The 20,519-nt window shown below is 40.8% G+C and overlaps 1 protein-coding gene and 1 long non-coding RNA gene across 5 annotated transcripts in view; one reads left to right on the top strand and one right to left on the bottom strand.

Moving 5' to 3' along the window:
• The first annotated feature begins 6,073 nt into the window (after positions 1-6,073).
• Positions 6,074-7,124, top strand: LOC147653604 (uncharacterized). Of its 2 annotated transcripts, none has more exons than XR_015285494.1 (3): positions 6,074-6,164; positions 6,414-6,474; positions 7,034-7,124. It is a non-coding gene; the product is annotated as an uncharacterized LOC147653604 (long non-coding RNA). The 2 variants fall into 2 exon arrangements; XR_015285495.1 differs by lacking the exon at positions 7,034-7,124 and adding an exon at positions 6,724-6,814.
• A 2,987-nt stretch (positions 7,125-10,111) lies between these two features.
• PPP1R12A (protein phosphatase 1 regulatory subunit 12A) overlaps positions 10,112-20,519 on the bottom strand; it is a 112,166-nt gene continuing 101,758 nt past the window's right edge. For 2 of the 3 annotated variants that reach the window (XR_015285492.1, XM_086884213.1), the window contains 2 exons: positions 18,668-18,718; positions 10,112-12,254 (listed from right to left, as the gene is read on the bottom strand). Coding sequence is in view for 1 of the 3 variants with exons in the window: in XM_086884213.1 (XP_086740339.1) it covers positions 12,168-12,254; positions 18,668-18,718 (138 nt within the window). In the remaining 2 variants the exon portion in view is untranslated. Of the gene's footprint in view, positions 12,255-18,667; positions 18,719-19,742; positions 19,774-20,519 lie in introns of all 3 variants that reach the window. The other variant, XR_015285493.1, reaches the window with a different exon arrangement.

The following is a 20,519-nucleotide window of genomic DNA, read 5'->3' as shown; positions in this document are numbered from 1 at the left end:
CTGCATGTTTTCCTCTGCCACAAGGGAGAGCAGCTAAATAGCTTGCAAACATTTTTAGAACAACATTTTTCTCTTTTCTTACAAAGAAAAAGAAATCTTCAGGATATTCTTAAGTCCTAGAAATACAATTCATTTTATTAGCTACATTTTAAACTGGCATAATGATAACGGTCCTTGAGCCTTAAGATATTGTTTTTTATATATCCTGGAATGAGATTCTTCCCTAGAGGTAAAATTACCACCAGGATTGGGTAGGATGATCTTGATCTCCTTTGCCATGGAAGAAATACTTCATTTTTCAATTTAGAGTAAAACCCATAATTCATTCTTAAATTCTGAAGGAAATTAAGTGCCTTTTGGGGTTGGGCACTTCAAAGCTGCCTTCTTTGTAAAGGGTTGCAAGCTGCTTGAGAGCTTTATAATTTCTTCTAGAGATTCAACTAAATTATCCAGCCTTATTAAGGTTCTGAATTCAGGTTTATCTGAGCCATGATCTTTTCTGAAGTGGCAATTTTCAAGGGCTGGAAAATAAAATAGAGAACATAATAACGTATTAATGGCTGAGGAAATTAAGGACAACATCCAAATTCTTGCCCAGTGTCCATTTACTTGTTACCATCATGCTCTGAGCTTAGCAAACATTTGTTATATACACTTATGCCTGTATGTTCTTCACTGAAACACTCCCTCCCATCTCACCCTCTTCAGGGTATCTCTCCCCAAAGTCTCTGTTGACTTTACTGTGTTCACCTGTCTGATTCTCAAACACACATGCTCTTCCTTCTGCTCCAGACTTTACTTTGCGTCTCCCTATTACCTGCATTTCCATGAAACTCTTCCACTTAGTGCACCTGTCTACTGCTTCCCATATGGATCCCCTTTGAAGTTCATTCACTCAGCATCTTTCTTCTCCCAATCCAAACTTTTTCAGTCACATGCTTGTTCCACCTGCTTTATCAAATTAATTCTGTTTCTGTGCAGATGACTTCAAAAGTGTGATGAGAGTGTTTTCTGCCACAGTTCCCAGTCTGACTCTGTCAGAGGGTCTGTTGCTGCTGCTCATGTTCTGCACCATGGGGGTATGGAGCAATGACTTGGCTTGTCTTACCTCCTTGCTATTTGTGGTGAGGTTCAGCCAGGGTAGTTTTGACAGAGTTCATTGAGCAACTGTGGTACCTCTTTTTTTCATCCAGACAGGTACTCTGGAGGGCCAGATTTGAACAATGAACCAGGTGAGTATGCCCTAGAGCAACTTGTTGAGGAGTAGGTAAAAAGAGACACAGAGTTAAAATGTTAATCAGCGAGGTATAAGGAGGTAGAGGAGAAGCTGATGCTGATGAGCCTCACAGTGCTTGGGAAAGAAGGGAGGAAAAGGTGGATGCTGTAAGGCAGGCTGTAAGTATGCTTGGGGACCCATTGGCAAATGGCATAGAAGCAATTCCCCTGAAGGGAGATCAATAGGGCCAGGATATGATCACAGTACAAAAGGAGAACTTTTAAAAACCATTTTTCCCTATTATGAAGTAGTCTAGGGAGCATCTTGCAGCAGAGCTGTTCACATGCTCTTCACATGACAGATCCATCAAAATTAAAGAATTGTAAAGAAACACAACAAATCAAGAAAGTGAAAAATAACAAATTGCCAAAGTGAGTGGCAGTGATAAAGTAGCAGATGGAATTCAGTGTAGGTAGACATAAAGTAGACATAGACTTGTTTTGGAACTAATTTTCTAAGACACAATACCACCTGGAGATAGTTGAGCAGCACAGTTGAACTAAAATGCTCCTTCAGAATGCCTGTACTTCCTTGCCTTATGAATACCAGGCAGCATAACTCAGAGGCATTGCATTTGGCCATAGGCTGGATTATTAGTCCAGCTCCAGACCTGCCCTTTTGAGAACAAATAGAGATGCTTTGCTCTCTTTGTATTCCTTCACAAGAGAGCTCTCTAGTCTTATGGATATAAGCAGGCCTTGGGTGTTTTCTAGGGCCTTTGTGCCATGTTCTCCTCGAGAGTCCTGAGTTCTTACCTAATGGGCAGCTGGCCTGCTGCCACCTTCATTAGTGGGGAGGCTGCCAGGTTACCCCACTGTTGTGCCATCTCAGATACTGTCTATCACCTTGGTGATAAAGAGCTGGCTGTGCCTCTACATGTGACAGAAATAATAACATAGGTGTAAACTTCCTTATAAGATAACCTCAAGTTATCTGAATAACACCACCTTTGTTCCTTTCTGTGATGTTTCCAGCACCTATGGAGCCTACTCATTCCTTTTAAAGTCAGCAGCCTCTGACCATATGCCTGCTTTAGTTTGAGATTAGTTCTAAAGTTTTAGATTTAGAAGATTAGTTCTTTAGATTAGATTTAGATTAGTTCTTTAGTTTTAGATTTAGTTCTTTGAGAATCAGGGAGTTGGACGCAATGATCCTATGAGTCCCTTCCAACTCAAGGTACTTCTGTGACTTCTATGCATCTAGCTCATGAGTATAAAACATTGTTAAAAGGATTTTTTGTCTGCACCAAAGACAATTCTGTTCCTGCCTTTCTGTATCTCCAAATGCAAGCAGGCAAATGAATAATTAGAAACCAAATCCAGTGGTTCCTGGTTCACTGTCAGTCTGTGTCTTGTTGGTACTGGTTACAATTCATAATCCTTCAGGGCTGTTGTGTTGTGGTTTTAGATTTTTTGTATTTTTTAATTAATAGCACTCTAACTCATAAGAATTATTTTGATTTTTTGACAAACCAATACAAAGTCAGTAAAAATTAATTAGGCCTCTTGATTGTTACTGTGTACTTCCTGGTTAAACTGTTATACCTCATCCTTTTGATCTAACCTTGTTCAGGTGATGAGTTGCACGCAGTAGGAAAGTCCAGTGAGCACAAAACTATGCCCCAAAAGAATCATAATTAAGGCTGAGGGATCTCCTCAGAGAGCTGACTAAGAAGCTTGGCCTTTGCTGAAATGCAGTAGATGATGCATGCAGAATTTAGTGTGATGGCTTTTTACAATGCTTTGTTTGAGCTATCCCTTCAATTGGAGATTATTTTTCTCCTGCAGCACAATATTTCTAGGGCCTACTGTGCTTCATATGACACCATAATGAAGTTGCCTTGGAAAAGAATCAGGCAGATATTTCAGGAATTTAGTACTGGTTATTAGTAGCAATCATCTGGAAGTGTCCAAAGCAAACACAAACAACAATCAATCAATGGCAGTAATGTGTCAGTGAGTGTAAGCAGAGGAGAGAGTTTAGAGTGAGTGTGTATGAAACCAAACAGACTACAAAGGAAGCAAATAGTTTAAAGAACATAAATAAAGAATGCATCCTATTGTTAAAATTTTGTTGATATTTTATATTACAAAATTTATTTCAGTGATGCACCTTTCAAGATGACAGGCTTTAAATACATATTTAAGTTTGAAGTTCAAAAGTTACTTGAGAGAGGACAAGCTACATATTTCAGCAAACCCACATCCAATGCTCAATTTATTTATTCCCTAGCATTAGGACCCCTTATTGGTTTGCTTTATTGTAAGACACTCAAAATGAGACGAAGGAAAACTAGGAAATGGTGAATTATGCCTGCAAACACCTTGATGAGTTAAAAATAAGTGTAAGACCTTTCATTCTGGAAACTGTTTTGAGGTATGGAGCCTATGAAAAATAGTACCGATTCCTGAGGAGGGGAATAACTGGATTGAGTGGGAACAGGTGACTCTTAGGAGTGGGCTTAGTTTATGGTAAAAAACTTACCCTTACAGATAACCAAGAGTAGGTGGGAACTCATTGGCTGGGTAGAGACATTCCTGCTGGGCAAAGATTAGACTATCAGTGAAAAAAAAAAAAAAGATCCAGTGGTCAGGAAAAGATTAATGGGGTCTTTGAAACCATTAGGGATCTAAAAAGCTCCGGATAAGGCTGTGCGAGGAAAGGGGAGTGGGAGGTGAGGAACAGAGGCTGAGGGAGAGCGTGCAGTGTTGAGGCTGCTGCGCTTGCAGAGTGAGGAATTGTGGACAGCAGAGAATTCAACCGATGACAGAACTGTGGAGCAGTGAGCTCTGGAAGAAGTAACCAGTGATGAGATCTGCAGGGTGAAACAGGAGAGAAAAGGGGCAAATGAGTAGAAAGTGCAAGAAGCAAGCAGAAGGACAGGTGGTCTGAGGGGCTGCAAATAGGCAGCAAGTACAAGAAGAATTAAATGTGAGGGCTGGGATCTGAGTGTCCAAAGGGGAGTTTGGATGGTCAGGATGACACTCAGGAGCAACTGAGAAAACCGACCGCTGGGGAGAGGAGGAGATGGAGGAGAGGCTGCTCTTTCCAGCAGCTGTGGCATGTCGATAAGCTTGTAGTGACTTGTTGGTAAAATATGAAGGAGTTCTTGCACTCAGTGCCTGCATGTAGCAATCCTGAGTGCCACTCCCCACACAAAGGGAAATTTAGACACCGCTCAAAAAGAAGAAAGCGACTTCTGGGGTTTTTTATGTCTATCTCCAGGGATAAGTGAACGTAATTAGATTTCAAAGCCCTCTCTTGCACAGAAAATAATTATATATGGTGGCTTGGAAATAGGGCAGAACCCCGTCCATGCAGAGCTGAGGAGAAAAGGTTGAGGAGACCAGGAAGATGCGAGTGCCCACGGCGTACTGCACCAGAGAAGGGGCTGAAGGGAGAACTCCAAGGACCTCACAGCTTACAGAGCACTCTGGTCACACAGTGAAGCAACACACAGATGATACTGAAAAGGGGCTGAGCAAGAAGGAGTTAACCAGTTTCGGCATTTCAGCCAAGTGCAGTGCTGCAATGAACCGCTGATTTGGCAACTTTTGATATGGAGGATTACTTTTTTTGCTGTGCCTGTTCTCTGTAGCAGAGCTGTCCTGTGGTGCCCGGTGCGTATCCCTGGTCTGTCTCCTCACTCAGTACGGGAGCGCTCCCGTGCACCGGGTGCCTGCCCGCACTCACACGGGTCCGTCCCGCCAGAGCCACTGGCCAGCGCTCCTTGGCTTACACTTCTGCCTCCTGACGGCATGGATTTCAGCTCACCAGCCGAGCCAAGCGCACTCTGCCTTTCCCAGGGCGCCAAGCTCCTTTCGCAGGCTTTCAGTATAAGTAAGATATTTAAAAGTAGTCCTTGCCGCCTTCAAACAAACCCAGAGCGTTCCTTTTGTCGATGAATTTGAGATTGCTGTTCTCTGCCACGCTTCATCGGTCATACTAGAGCTGGCTCCGTTTACATCAGGGCAGAGTTTCCTCCAGGCACTGCTCCTGCTCCCGGTGTGGAGGGCAAGGCGGGGGGGACAGGTGAAGAAGCCGTGCTGCGCTCCCAGCCCCACAGGGAGCGGCTCAGGCGCCGTGCCTCGCTGCCTGGCCAGAGCTGGCCGGCACCAGCTGTCCCGCGGGGAAGCTGCGGGGGCCCGGGGAGCCCCGGGGGAGCCCAGGGGAGCGGCCCGGGGGAGCCCAGGGGAGCGGCCCGGGGGGGCCCAGGGGAGCGGCCCCGGGGGCCCGGGGAGCGGCCCGGGGGCCCGGGGAGCCCCGGGGAGCCCAGAGGAGCGGCCCCGGGGGAGCCCAGAGGAGCGGCCCCGGGGGAGCCCAGAGGAGCGGCCCGGGGGAGCCCAGAGGAGCGGCCCCGGGGAGCCCAGAGGAGCGGCCCCGGGGGAGCCCAGAGGAGCGGCCCCGGGGGCCCGGGGAGCCCCGGGGGAGCCCAGGGGAGCGGCCCGGGGGAGCCCTGAGGAGCGGCCCCGGGGGAGCCCAGAGGAGCGGCCCGGGGGAGCCCAGAGGAGCGCCCCGGGGGAGCCCAGAGGAGCGGCCCCGGGGGAGCCCAGAGGAGCGGCCCCGGGGGAGCCCAGAGGAGCGCCCCGGGGGAGCCCAGAGGAGCGGCCCCGGGGGAGCCCAGAGGAGCGGCCCCGGGGGAGCCCAGAGGAGCGCCCCGGGGGAGCCCAGAGGAGCGCCCCGGGGGAGCCCAGAGGAGCGGCCCCGGGGGAGCCCAGAGGAGCGGCCCCGGGGGAGCCCAGGGGAGCGGCCCCGGAGCAGCCCGGGAGAAGCGAAGCCGTCTGGTGCCACCTCCCGGCTACGCCGCCCGCCAGCGGCCCGTCCGCGCTCGGAGCTCCTCCCAGGGCTGGAAACTGATCTCGGTGCCATTATTCCTAGGCAGAAACTGGTAAAGTAATATTAGCGCTTCTCTAGTGTCGTTTCCGCTCCTTCACCCTTATACTTCTGTGCCTTTTTTATGCACGGAACCAAAGAAGCATAAAAGCCTGTAGTGAAAGTTCTCTTATTTTCATTAAGCACGAAGAGTGCTTTACTATGAGGCTGCATTACTGTGCAATTACTTACCACAATGCATAGCCAATGGCCATGGGTTAAGTGGGAGGAAAGAATTTAGTCTAATTTGGTGCTTTTCATACAGCTAAAAACAGAGAGGTGAGCTGCTAACAGCTGAAGAATCACCGACAATACCTGCGGTTGAGGTAAATGCAGATTTGTATTTTTAAACAAACTCATTAACTCTTCTTTCTGGGCAGTGACCAGACTGTGTGGCAAGATGTGTAGATTGTGTAATTTTGTGTAGATATGTACCAGCTGATGTAAAACCTACGCTCTTTTCCTTGGCAGATTTGGGGTATAGGCCCAAGTAACCACATGCAAGAGAGCAGTAGCTTCATTTTAGCTGCAAAATAGCAATCCCCTTAGATCAGGTCTGTCTTTTCTGCAAACAGAGGCATCATTAAAACGTGCACATACGAAGCCACAGCCAAGGGCAACAGGACTATTTTCTGTCTGAGAAGAGAAGGGGGGCGGTGGGAGGTGTAGCAGCCAGCCCTGCTGAGGTGCCACCCGAGGCAATGCAGCAGGCGCTGGTTTGCTCGAAGAGCAACTCAGCCCAGTGAGTTGCTCTGCTCCAAAGACGCTGTAGAGCAATGGGGGCAGCACAGGAAGATGCTACCAAATAAATAAATAGGCTCTTTCCCAGCATCCACCATACTTGATTGCGTTTGTTTTGTTTTGTTTTTTTTCTTTCTTCTCCAGCAAATAAAGCAAAGGGAAAAGGCCACACCAGAAGATGAATTGCACTGTCTCGGCTAACAATTTCTGCTAAGCTTGAATAGGTTTGCAAAACAGACACGTAGAACTCAAGCAAGAAGGGCAAAATAATTAGAGTTGGAATGTGGGGCTTTTGTCCCTGCTGTAATTGTCCCTGGGCCAGATGAGAAACATTAGACATCCAACAGGTGATGTTTTCATAAGAAAGAACTGAACAGTTCCTCCTTTCTGTAAAGGCTACATACTTTTCCTATCTAATCAGTGATACAAAATGGGGAGGTGCTGACACAAGCAGGAATAGCTCATTACCTCATCAGTATGGCAGCAGCTGTCCCTTTAAAGTAAGCAATTAATTGTGAGTTTGGGCGGTTTTGTTTTGGTTTTTAATTCTGTCTTCAGTGCATGAACCTCCAGTCACCTTTAGGACTGTTCTAGTCTTATTTTACACCTATATTGAGGCTGAGCACTCTCTAACCAGCTCCACTGCTGCTCCTGCAAACAAAACAAATGTAAAGCAAGTAACTCCAGTTGCCAGCATTTTTTCATTCATTGTAGGTGGCTTTAAGAACTTGAGGAATCACACATTACTGAAGCTGAATCACACATTACTCAGCTAAATGCGTGTACATAAACATCAACAGCAAGAGCTTCTTTTGAAAAAACTTGAGAGCATTTCTTCTGTTCCCCAGCAGACAGACTGGCTATCCCTATGTGGAAAAAAACGTGTAATTCCACAGAGGTGATCAGCAGAGCTGCAACAGAACAGAACAGAAAGGTTCTGTTCAACAGAACCTTTAAAGCAAGTGGGAAAGCAGCCCTCTACAATGCAGTGACAATTGCTTCTTCTGTCTATTTCAAAACACCCTCCCCCAAAAACTGGGTAATGGCTGTGGAGTTTGTTTTCTTGGGTTTTTTAAATGTATATTACATAGTGAATTTGTGTCATGGCTTTGCTATGACAGTCCTCTGGATTGTAACTGGAAAGTTTCATCTATAAAACATAATAAACATAATAAAACATTATTAATCCCTGCTGCACAATTAAAGTGCCATAATTATCTACTGGCTGCACTGTACCATGTCAAGTTAGAGAAACTGAAGCTACTACTAAGAGGTGAAAAGTGACTTTAAGAGTAACTAAAAATGAGACTGCTTATACTTTTCATACTGCACAGGCCTCAGCTGCCAAGAGCCCTTGCCCATTTTTTCTTCCAGGGAGGCCCAGCCTGGAACTTCTCAGGACCCATAGTTGCACCACATTTCAGCATGGCAGATTTGGCCGCCTCCATTTACACTTCTGTCACAAGACCACAAGCAACAGGGCAGAGACAAAAGGGTCCATGTTCCTTTCTTGAGGAGCTGATGTGCTACTGAGATGAATAGTACCTCAAGATGGCCATAAAAAACCAAAAAGTGTCAGCTGTGGGAAGTCAAGGCACTTCCAGGATCACCAGATCAGGTACAAGTCAGTGTAATGATTATTTCATACTCAATTTAGAAATAAATTAATTCCTCCTTTGAACAGTGTTATGAGCCAGCAGCAAGCTGTAACTCATCCTGTTGGCTGCACTGGACATTTCTCTGTTAAGGAGCTTGGATGAGATGGGGCCTGGGAACTCTTGACTTGGGGCCAATTTTGTTCTGATGTCATCATGCAAACCATTCATTTTCTGACATGGTCTTGCCTTTCCTAGAGTCTGACATCATGGCATGCTTCTTCCTCACCCCCTGCTCTTGGTAGGAGCGCTCGCAGATGGAGTCCATTTGTGTCTGATAGAGGTGAAATAATTAAAATTTCTCCCTCAGCACACATCTCCTAAGGCACGTATCTTCAGAAACCCAAAAGTATGCCTTTTTCCTTGTCTAAAACATATGTAACTACTCTTCCTAAAACAGAAATGAGAGGAACCTTGTATGGTAACCCATTTGCTCTTATGGCAGCAGATGAATAGTGGTCAGGAATACTGGACAGGTAAGATTAATACCAGTTTAATGTTCACGTGAGCACAACCCAAGTTTAGCTGGGACAGTACTTCTAAATGAGAGAATTCTGAGATTCACATTCTGTACTTGGTGCTGAGTAAAGAAATGCACTGACCTGCACATTATGAATTGTAAAGGTGCTTTTGGGGATCTGGCAAGGAAACAGCAGTAAACCAGTATGGCAGTAAGAATTAGGAATGCTCAGAGGAAATTGTTTATAAGGAAGACAGGGCAAAAAACGAAATTCCAGCTCCTGTGTTTTTTCTTCTAGGTATCTGCTATTGTTTGGAGCCTTAAAGGTCAGGCAGTCCTTATGAAGCCATGCTTCCTGCACTCTCCTCCCACTTGAGTGTCCTGTATTCATTCCTCCTCCCCAGGTTATGGCTCCGTCCATGGCAGGAGCTGGTTCTGGGCAGGCCCTCTGCTTCTTCACTCTCCACACCAGCTGCTTCCATGCCTCTGTGTCTGATGTTAATTCTGGACACAGAGATCCCTTTCCACACTGTCACAAGTCCCCTGAAAATCTAAGTTGCTGGTGTGAATAACCATTTAAGGCATTAGTCATTTAAAGAGGCTTGTCAGAGTCACCAGCCAGCAATAATACACTTCTTCCATGCAAACAGTCTCCTAAATAATAAAATAGTCTTCCACGACCCATTTTTCTCTGTTATAGCTGGATTTTCTGGGGATGTAATAGATCTTCAACACAATCAGGAACAATAAGACAATGACACAAGTTTAGCAATTGCTTTGTGAGATTAGGTTAATATCACGTAAAAAATGGTTCTCAGATTCTGCACACAGACAGGTTTATGTAAAATATATAAACATTTGTCCAAGTTGTTACAGATTGCATAAATATGGCATTTTTTTACTGTTGCATTTACAGATGTGCATGTACAATGATGTGCAAATAATCACAATCTGATTACAATCTTTGAAAGGTACTTGAACCTTGCATCCAAGTAACGCAGTGAATGAAAAATGCCCACCAAAGAATTTAAATAGCAAACTTATAACATGGTTTAAATTCATAACAAATTTCAATGTCTTATCAGTAAAACTTTCACACATTTAAAATATTTTGTATTCATTTTATTTGTATATGTCAAAATACATTTTTTTTCCAAAATAGTGGGTTTTGCAACTAGTTTCATGCAGATACAAGGTCTGCTCAGTACTACCAATAAAATCAATATAGCACAGTAGCCATTCATTTTTTTAGATATAAAGAATAAATAACCTAAATATAAAACACTAAAATATTAGAAACACGTATTTAATCATTCACAGGCACCCAAACTTTACCAAATATAATCCAGAATATGCCTAACTGTCTTGTAACAGAACTCAATATGTTGCAGCCATTCAATTCTTTATTTTATGTTAGCATAAGACAATGGAAGTCCCTATGGTTCAGACCCACCTCTCATACAGATCAATTACAATATCTCAAACTATCCGTGTACCTTTAAAATCAAAAATCCTGAGCTTGGTAGTAAGAGCATAACCTTACATCTTCAAAAAACCAATCATGAGAGAGGACATCATGTCTTCCTTACCAAAACATATCCCACCCCTGTAAAGCTAACCCTCCCACCCCCCAAGTAGGCAGTAGAACACAATGACCTTTTTAAATGAAGGGGTACAAATTCACATTTAATATAGTATACAATATAATCAATAATACAATAGCTACTACAAGCTTTACAATGTACAATTTGTTTTAATGGCTGATCTGTTCAGTGGTTTTAGGCAATAAACTATGTGCCAATAGGATGTCATATTTTGAATGGTTTAGTGAATATATAAAAGCTGTTTCTAACAAAAACGATCTTCACTTAAGTACTTTTTTTTGTTTTTAAAGGCCACTGAAATGTATAAAATGGTCTGACATGGTGTTATCAAATTGGATGCCTTCTCACAGGGCAACAACAGTGCATATAAACATTATTGTGAGTGTAATGGGTTATGCTTTTCAAATGATTTAGTACATTACTTTGGCTAGCACAACAGTTTTGGACAGCACTCAGATAAATACAGGTATGTGAAATGTAGTGAAGCAGTTATATTTATGGGTTTTTTTATTATGGTGAACACTATCAAATGAAAAAAAAGGGACAAAAAGATAATAAAGTTTTTATATAGTTTAGACCTTTTGTAAAGATAGGGCTCCATACAATGTACAATGTCTAAATTCTTTATACCATAAAAATTAACGAACTTTGTTAAACACACTATTCTGGATAGCCTAATTTGCATTAACAGACATTTGCAATAGGGAAATATATTCAAGCATGCCACGTGGTGGTCTGAAAAATCAAACCAGTACACATTTATATATACAGCATCACTCAGTACCTGCTCAAATGAATGTGACGATTACAGGATCTAACGTCTTTCACTACAAACTTCTTTTTTTTTCTTTTTTTTTTTTAAAGTGACCAATAAAGGCAGAAAACAGGACTCTTAAAATATTTCTAGTTTCAACTGACTTTTAAAGCATTTTGTATAGGAAATAAATGCATATTGCACAAACAGTGAAAGCAAATGTTCCACCAAACATCTCTGTTCCAGGTGGTTGGACAATACAACTCTAGTTAGCTACACAAATTATGTAATTTAAAAGGGTGTGTGGTCTCTGCAAATGGTAAAGCTGTGAAAACACTGTACAAGAAAATCTGGTACATGAAAAATTAGAAGGGAAAAAAAAATCCAAACTTAAATCTTAAAGAAAAACTGAGTATAGGAAAAAAATGGGAATTGTGGCACAACAAAAACATTATTGAGTAACTGTCGTCTGTGAGAGCTGAAAGCTTTTGTTGATGTAAAAGTGTTTATGTACAACTAAGGCTTACTGGTTAAATATCTGAGGCGTATCTGGCCTTGAATACTTTCCTTATTATGCTGTGGCTGTAAACAAGATTTCTCAGTCATTTTATCTTCTCAGCAGCTGCATTATAACAGAAACAATGATCTTGATACAAAAAACACACAGGTAAGAGGGTGTTTGGCAGGATATCTGAAAATGACAGTCTCCGAAGGATCTTCCCATACTTCCAGTGACTGCCATACCATGGTCCACTGGAGTTACTCGTGATGTGCAATACCGTTACTTGCTGCTGTAGTAAACCCTTTATTTGGAAAGTTTGCTTATAACTCTGATCAAGGCCCCATTTTCATCTTTTAGCCTCTGGTTGTCTGCCTTCAGGTCTGGTAGCATCTATGAAAAACGAAACATGATGGTTATTTGCTGTTACACCCCAAGTAAAAGCAGCAAGACTAGGCAAGGACTGTGAGTAAAAATCTTTATTCAGCTTAAGTATCTTGGCAGCTCTCACACTTCATATCAGCAGTTCAGAAAAATCTCCCCTTTTATCATGATACATTTAAGGGTTAGAGATTAGAAGTTTTTATTTGCTTGGACTAGATGCAGTAAAACTCAGTGGTGCAGATGACCAGCCTCTGACAAAAGCATTTATAGTAGCATGAGGAAAGTAATGAAATACTTCAAATTCCAGTGGGGAGGAAGGGGGGCAGGCGGAAAATTAACTACCAACAATTTAAAGAGGCTTGTCTATACTGCACTTGCAGAGTTTCAAAAAAACATGCTGTGGCTAAGCATCTCTACCACTGTGCTCTTGGATGATTTCATCCCGATCAGATACAGTGTGATTCAGCTTGTTAGCTCATAGCATTAATCCTCCAACCACTTCCAAAGTCATGTTGAAGCACACATCCTGTAATTTGAGATCATGTCCCTGAATAGCATAGCTCACACAAGATCAGATCACTGAAAGAGATCACAGCAACACCAGGCTACACACTCAGGCAGACAGGTTAGGGAACGGCAAGTTACAGCTGCCAAAGGAGATGGGTGACACACAAGCACAAAAGCTGCAAGGCAGAAGCCAAATGAGGTGAGAGTTGGACTGCATCAGATAGGAAAGAAAGACAAGTCAGGGCACAGAGATCAGCACTGGAAGAATTCAGCTTGCCAGAGAAACCAGAAATTATCTCAGCAGTTCTGTGCATCTACATTCACACACTGATAACAAACCACCTATCACACTCATGGCTAAATTACACCAATGGATTCAAGTAGGGGTTTTACACAGGAGGTAACAGCCTATTCTTGCACAGCGGTTGCTCAGTAACCTCAAGTGCGAGTGTATGCAGGAAGTCTAAGTTCAGCTACCAACCAACCTATGTAACACCTGGTACCCTATTCTTTGTTATTTTCTTGGCACTAGTTTGTTTTCATTTTATCCAAACAAAATTATACTTCCAATCCCATTGTATTTAGAATATTATAATGGAATAGTAAGAACTGAGAAGTTTAAAAATACAGGGTTAATTAACTGTGCACTAGAGGCTTCATTTCTACATCTCCTTCTGTCCACACTCACTGCACTGAACTGCAGACCCCTTCACAGGAAAACAGAGTGGTGAACTGAAAATGACTGAGGTTGTACACCTCTAGTTTCTTTCTCTGCAAATATCAAGTTGACAGGATATAATAATAAGAAAAAAGGTGGTCTCTAAAATTAGAATAGGCAAAAATCATTCTGATGTCCTTGATTTCAACTCTTGTTTTATGGTGGAGTTTAGGGGAAGCCACCTAAGTTGAGCTCTTCAGAGTCACAGAGAAGCTTCAATTATAGTCAAGTGCTCTGAACAAAACGAGCTGTAAAATGCTGATTACTTTCAAAAACCATGTCAATATGTTTGAAATAGGACAACATGAGTGATCTTTTTGCAATTTTCAATCATTATTTAAATCTAAAAAAAATAACTGTAAAAAATAACTGTAAAAATCTGTAAAAAATAACTACAGTTGTCCAAGATAGGGATCATATCTATATAATATGCATGTGTCTGCAAACAATGGAACAACCATATGTTCAGGCAAACCAACCAAAACCTCTTCTTCCTCCTTTCCATTCTGCTACAGATTTCATACCAAAGGTCCTGGGTGAAACCACAACAGCCCTTATCTAGGCGTGCGCAGGGAATCAAGGGAGTCTGGTTTTGTACTGGTTAAATAGGTACTTTGAAAAGTAGTGTTGTGTGTGCATTCCAATGAAACCTCAAAGTAAAGCCAGGAATGTCACAGTCCTCTTTCAACCTACTGAGCAGGGAGGGAGCTGCAGCCCATAATGGTTAATAACATAGAGACAGACCCACAGAGAGGTAGATTTTCTGGTGAACTACTTTAACAAAATCCACTGTTCGTAATTAGAGTTTTAACATAATCCAGTACCATTATATATCTGCAAATCTGTAGGCAGATTTTAAACCTGATTCAATTAATAGGCAGAATAGGTCATAAGAAAATATTTTCTTTTTTGCTGTGAGTTTACTGGAGAATAGAGGATGACTGATTAGAGACAAAAGGGTTATATGACAAGATAAAATGGCATCTAGTTGCACTAGGAGAGGTTTATATTACATAAAGGAAAAATTTCTTCACCAAGATGGTTGTCAAGCAAGACTGCCCAGGGAAGCGGTGGAGTCGCTATCCCTAAAAGTATTTAAAAGATGTTTTATGTGGCATGCAGAGACATGGTTTAGGGATGGTTGTGCTGGGGTACTGGTTTACTCGTTGGACTTGATGATCTTGGAGGTCTCTTCCAATCTAAATAATTCTACGATTCTGTGAATAGCAGGAGATTCACCAGGAAGGGTAAGCACAAGTAACCTAAAACACACTTCTCATCTATACTAATCCCTACATACTTTAAACAATTCTCTTGGAAAAGTATATTTCTGTGGGCACTCAAACTTCTCATGAGGTGACACTAACACTTTGTTTTTTCCTCAAGGGAGGAAAAAAATGCCTTTGCAGTAAATGCAGTAAAATTACAGTAACATACTGCACTTTGAATTCCAATTTGCTTCTCACTAAAATAGCCAACTATCTTCCTGTGATGAGATTCTAGCATAAGATTAAAAATGCACTGTTTTGTCTGTCTGTATTATGACTAGCCAGTAACTTTGCAGTGTTATCATTCAGCAAATAATGATTCAATATGATCTGCCATATGTGGAGCCATCTCAGATCTGTACAGTAATAATCATGTCTGTTTTTGCTGGAGGATTTACCAGTTTGTATGTATGAAACCATAATAAAGATTACAAAAAGCTCATGAACTGTTGAAGTACCTGTTCAGATTACTCAGGCACACTGCTATTGTTAACCTACCATCACACTGTCAAGGCTCCCCGCTGTGTCTCCATTGCTTTTTTGCTGGTCAGGATATTCAACCTCCACAATGACCTGCCATTTTAAACTCCTGCTATGATGAGGAACACTGAATGGTTTTCTGTGATTAACACCCCAAATGGCTTACCATGCTTAAAGTAATACCAGTGGCTAGCAAAAAAAAAGACAGTATGGATGTGTAGCTGTGGTCAGCAGTCATTAGATTAGCTCAGCTGTGTTGAAAAAACACGTTGTTTTGCTGAGGCTGATGTAAGACAACTGCCCTAAAGAGACAGCTCTCCCTCCTCAGGTAGCAGTGTGCTCCAGCTGCTTTCTGCACAGTTAATTTAGTGATCCAACAATACTGTGGTGAGATGGATCAAGTACTATTATGAATAAAGGGATTTGTTTTCAGCCAGGTCAGTGAGCTGACTTCCACTTGCTCAGTAAGGGTTAACACAAGGAAGCATTGAGGAATGCAGGGTCTGGATCAGGAACACTACATCCTAATGTTAGTCCAATTCCAGAAAGACACCGAGCAAAACGATAAACCTCTTCATTTCAGGCCTCTCAGTGGGGAAAACCTGAGATCAGATTCTGTGCAGAATGCACACTCATCATGTTCCTTTCTAAGCTGGAAGGGGGGGTAGATGAAAGGAAGCAGTTTAGCAGGAGTCACCCTGCAGAAGGCTGTTTATTTTTTTCAGCTACACATCTTAAAAGCTCACTGTAACGTCCAGCCTAGACAATTGTTATATTTAAGAGAAAGAAAGGCATATAGATTTGTCAGAGAATGAAACCACATTTAAGTTTTGAACCTTTCATGGGTTTCTGAAACAACCCTGCAATAACACTAAGAACAACATACTAGCATTGTTTTCCAAGATGAAACTCAAAGCAGTTCATACCTTTATCAGAAGGGGTCTGAACCAATCTGACACACTAGGCAGAGGTTTTTGTGTCTGTGATTTTACAGTCCATGCATTGCAGGACTCTCATCCACACTGCTAATTTTTATAGCAATATAAATCAATAATCTTAAGTCTGCACTAGAACTGGATGTTTTAAATTGTCTAGGTAAGAATAAGGATTAGCAAGACCCAAATGGGAAGTTAATACATAAAAACAGTAATCAACTTGAAATTCCAATAAATTTCTGAAAAAACAATACTTTGGTCCCCTCTGAAACACACAAATGTAAGAAAAGTGGTTGCTAATGCAACCATTCAGAAATGCACAGTACTGACCCCAGTTCTCAAACACTCTTTTGTTGTGACTAAAGTTTTATCACCTCTATGCACTTAAACCAAACTGCAGTAAGAAAGCTCAAATCTTAATTTAAATTTGTTAGAAAACTAGAAGCAAATCTAGTTGAGCATTTACACAAACATCAAAACAAGAGACTGACTTTAGTGTATCCTCATGCAAATCCAAATCCTTTCAGTTGTAGCCAAGGTTTTAACATGTCAAAGGTCTCCTGGACCCTTGCCAATTTATCTTCAAGGACAAGCTGCAGTGCTAGCAGGGACAATACCACATCATACCAGCAGATCTGCAACACCTCTAGCTTGTACACTGGGCACCATGCTTTAGCTTTAGCCACACCTCCAGAACCGAGCAGCACTGAGTCAGTTTCTGACACACAAGTGTTAATGGTAAAATTCTGCTCAAGCACAAACTGAATGTCAACACCTGCCTGGCTAAACAAAGGAGAAGGAAGAGATTACAAGTCCACAGAGCGCAGTTGCCTACAGGACCCTGACAACTTGGCAAGCACTCGGGTCAAGGCCCTATTCTCAGTCACCAGACGCTCATTTATGTGTTTCAAAGATTGAATCTGCTTTATTTGTTGCAGGTTCTGCAGGAATCAAAGAAACAGGAGTGAAAACAAGAAAAAAACCTACATGTATATTAGAGCAGAATTGAAGGAAAACTTAGAAGAGACAGTCCTGTTTAAAGTAAATAAGCTGCTGTGAAAGGAAAGTATCAAACAAGTGGCACATTCTTGAAAAGCAATCTAAGTACCAGTAGTGATTAGTCACAGCTTTCCAAAACAGTTCAGGATGCATTAACAATGAGAGCTATTCCTGGAATTCTTCACTTAACATCCTAATTGCACAAACTAAATCTCCTATTCAAAACCCTGTACATAATGATACATTTAACATATACTTTTGAACAACTGTGCAACAAACTATGGGAAGAATATTTAATGTTTAATTCAGAATTTTCACTTATTGCTTATGGAAAGCAAACATTTGGAAAAGGCAATACATTTGTATTCTCTATTTTTATCAGAAGCCCAGCTTTCCATAGCTTACATCCTGTCTTCTACTCTTGGGAAGGCAATTATTTTCCTCTACCATAGTTTGTTTTTTCTATATTTCACTTCTGAAGACCCCTCAAGGAATCACAGACCTTGTGTCCTCCCTTACAGCAAACTATCCTGGTCTAAATCCAAGGGAGCCAGAGGCATCACAGTTGCTCTTCTGCCTGTCAGCTTCAATTACTACAACAGAATTTGGTGCATGTATTTTAATGAAAACTATTTCGAGGTTAATGCCATTTTCAAGCACCAGAGGGAGCTCAAAAATAAACTTAAAAGGAAACTTCTTATTAATCAGTGACAAATATCAAATGTCAAAATAATGGTACTTCAATATTCCACTTAAATTCTATGAGTTAGGTTGGCCATGTTCAACATTTATATGAAAGCACATAGTAGAAAATCTCACTCAAATTCTCACCCTTTTTAATCATATCAGAGGGTTTAACATTGATAAGGACTAGTTAAAGAATCCAAACAAAACAGAAACGGAATTTATTTTAAAGAGAATATTGCTTCTGAGATTCACTTTATACATAGTTGAAAAAAGCAGAAATAAATTTTTGTAAATCTTACTCATCTGTCAACAGCTCAAGTCTACCTACTGCATTTTGTTAATTAAAACCTGATTCAAATTTTTCTTTTGATATTGTTTCATGACATCTAATTAACAAAGAACATGAGATAAAGATTGAAAGAACATTTAATGATTAAATATCTATAGAGTTATTTACTACCACTATTTAATAATAATGGGTTTTAATAATAGTAATTAGTAAAGAAAACTTACGAGTATCACATCAAAATTGTAGACCGCAATTCCATCTTGATTAGCTTAAGATATGTTTCACTCTAACCACCCCTGAATGTTTCTTGTTAGCCATGTTATAAAATCCTAGAACTCAGCACCTTCTCTACAATCGTACATGTACGGCTGCTTATGCCAGCCCTGCAGCTCCACTACAAGCTGTGTGAGGAGTGATTCTGACATGCTGTAACTTAGCTGTTTTCTAGTGAAATTAGAGAGACCAGTACTACTGCCAGACTGCAAGTCTCACTGACATAATAATACACTTTGTTATTAATGGTGTACTAATTTACTTACTTTCAGTTCCTCTTCCATTTCAGATATCCTTCTTTCTAGTGCTCTTCTTTCCTAAATCAGAAGATGTGTGTTAGTGCTGAACAATACAATGTTTTAAAAATTACAGCTTGTAAATACTGTGGTAACAGTGAAATACTTCAAGTTTCAAAGATCATACAACCAAAAGCATAGTGTGAAGAGAAAACTTGTGATGGCAGTGATATATAGAAATTTGGTCAATATGGAATTTTAATATCCAAAGAGGAAGAGATATAGAAATTCATATCAAGTCCTACAAAACATACCCCCTCCTTTTCACTAATTTAAAAAGTTTTTAAGTACAACTTGTTTGGATTTATTTTTCATGAGCTAGGCTTTTTTAAAGACCTTAATATCCAAGAAATGCAGAAAATTATCAGAAAAAAACAAGAATATTAAAAGATACAAGCACAAAAGCATTAGCTTTCACAGACAAAGGTAGCTGAAACATCTGTCTCAGCTCAGTGGTATCTGTCCACACTCCAAACTGCAACCTGATGTTGATACAACTGACATTACAGGACTTAGTTCAGTACCAAAGAAATCTAGTTACATGAGATCACCTGCTTCTAGAGAAAATGTTTCCTGAAGCTTTTCTGCATTTCTCATATAGTTTAATTTTCCTTTTATTTCCCTTTTTACCTGAGAAGCAGAAGAAATTATCCTTTGTATATGAATTTGATTGCACTGATTGTATAACCAAGCCAGCTTATGGAAAGTTAGCTTAGGGTTTTCTATACTACACTGCAGTCTGCAGTGCAGATACGTTTTGATTTTGTTTAAACCTATTTTTCAACACATCTGACAGATGAGCAGCTAATGCAATAGACTTTGGGGCTTATAGCTTGATGCTTGCTTTCCTGTGTCAGACAATGCAGTGTATCTCACTTGAAAGCAGCTGCAGTTATCAGTACTCTACATTCAGATTTTTTTTTCCAGAGGGTGAGGCAAAAGCAACAGATTATTGCAAAGTGGACATATGCATCTGCATACAACGGTGTTATGCAAACAGCAAGCAGCATTGGCTGAGGTGTGTAAAACTTTGGTTAGATCATACCGCCCAGTAGATACTGACTCTTGCCGGACACCTTTCAGATATAAATCATTTGAATTTAGTTTAATCACAGTGCAATTACACACCAACATTTTCCCATTATAACAAACAACTTTAATTTTTATCAGAGTAATAAATATATTACTGCAGATGTTACTAATTAATGTACTTAACTCCTTCAAATTAAGTTTTTTTATAATAAAAATGAGCATAAGTACCAGAGAGTTAACGGATGTAAATAACAAAAATCCCACACTGTCTTATAATACTTAGAATTTTATCTGTTACCTACTAGTTTTACAGAATAACATATACTACGTGTTAATAATAAGCATTTGCTTAACTAGCATGTTGAGCTTGTTTATTAGCAATAAAAACCAATTCAGTAAAATCTTTAATTTACTTCCCATTATACGAAAAAAACAAACAGACTGGTATAGATATAATCTTTGGAAAACTGTTTGGTTCCTATTAGATGAATCTATGCCCCTCTTTCTCTTGAATTGCTTACTCTTTTGGGAACTAGCTTAAGGGATGCCAGTGGAATAATGCACTGCACTTTCATTGAGATGATCTGCCAGTATTATTTGATTATTTCCAGGACTCAAAGAAAGTATTTGAAATCTATGAGGTCTAAAATTTTATGATATACTGCCTCAACTCTGTAAGATATACCAAGGAACATTTGTAACTCACAAAAAAAGAAAAAAAATACATGCTAATATCTCATCTTAGAAAATATAATAGCTCATTTGTATTTATCAAAGCAATTAGGAGCCA

This window comes from Cyanistes caeruleus, chromosome 4, assembly GCF_971803275.1.
Source record: "Cyanistes caeruleus chromosome 4, bCyaCae1.hap1.1, whole genome shotgun sequence".
Classification (NCBI taxonomy): Eukaryota; Metazoa; Chordata; class Aves; order Passeriformes; family Paridae; genus Cyanistes; species Cyanistes caeruleus.
This window is presented reverse-complemented; position numbering and strand designations above follow the sequence as displayed.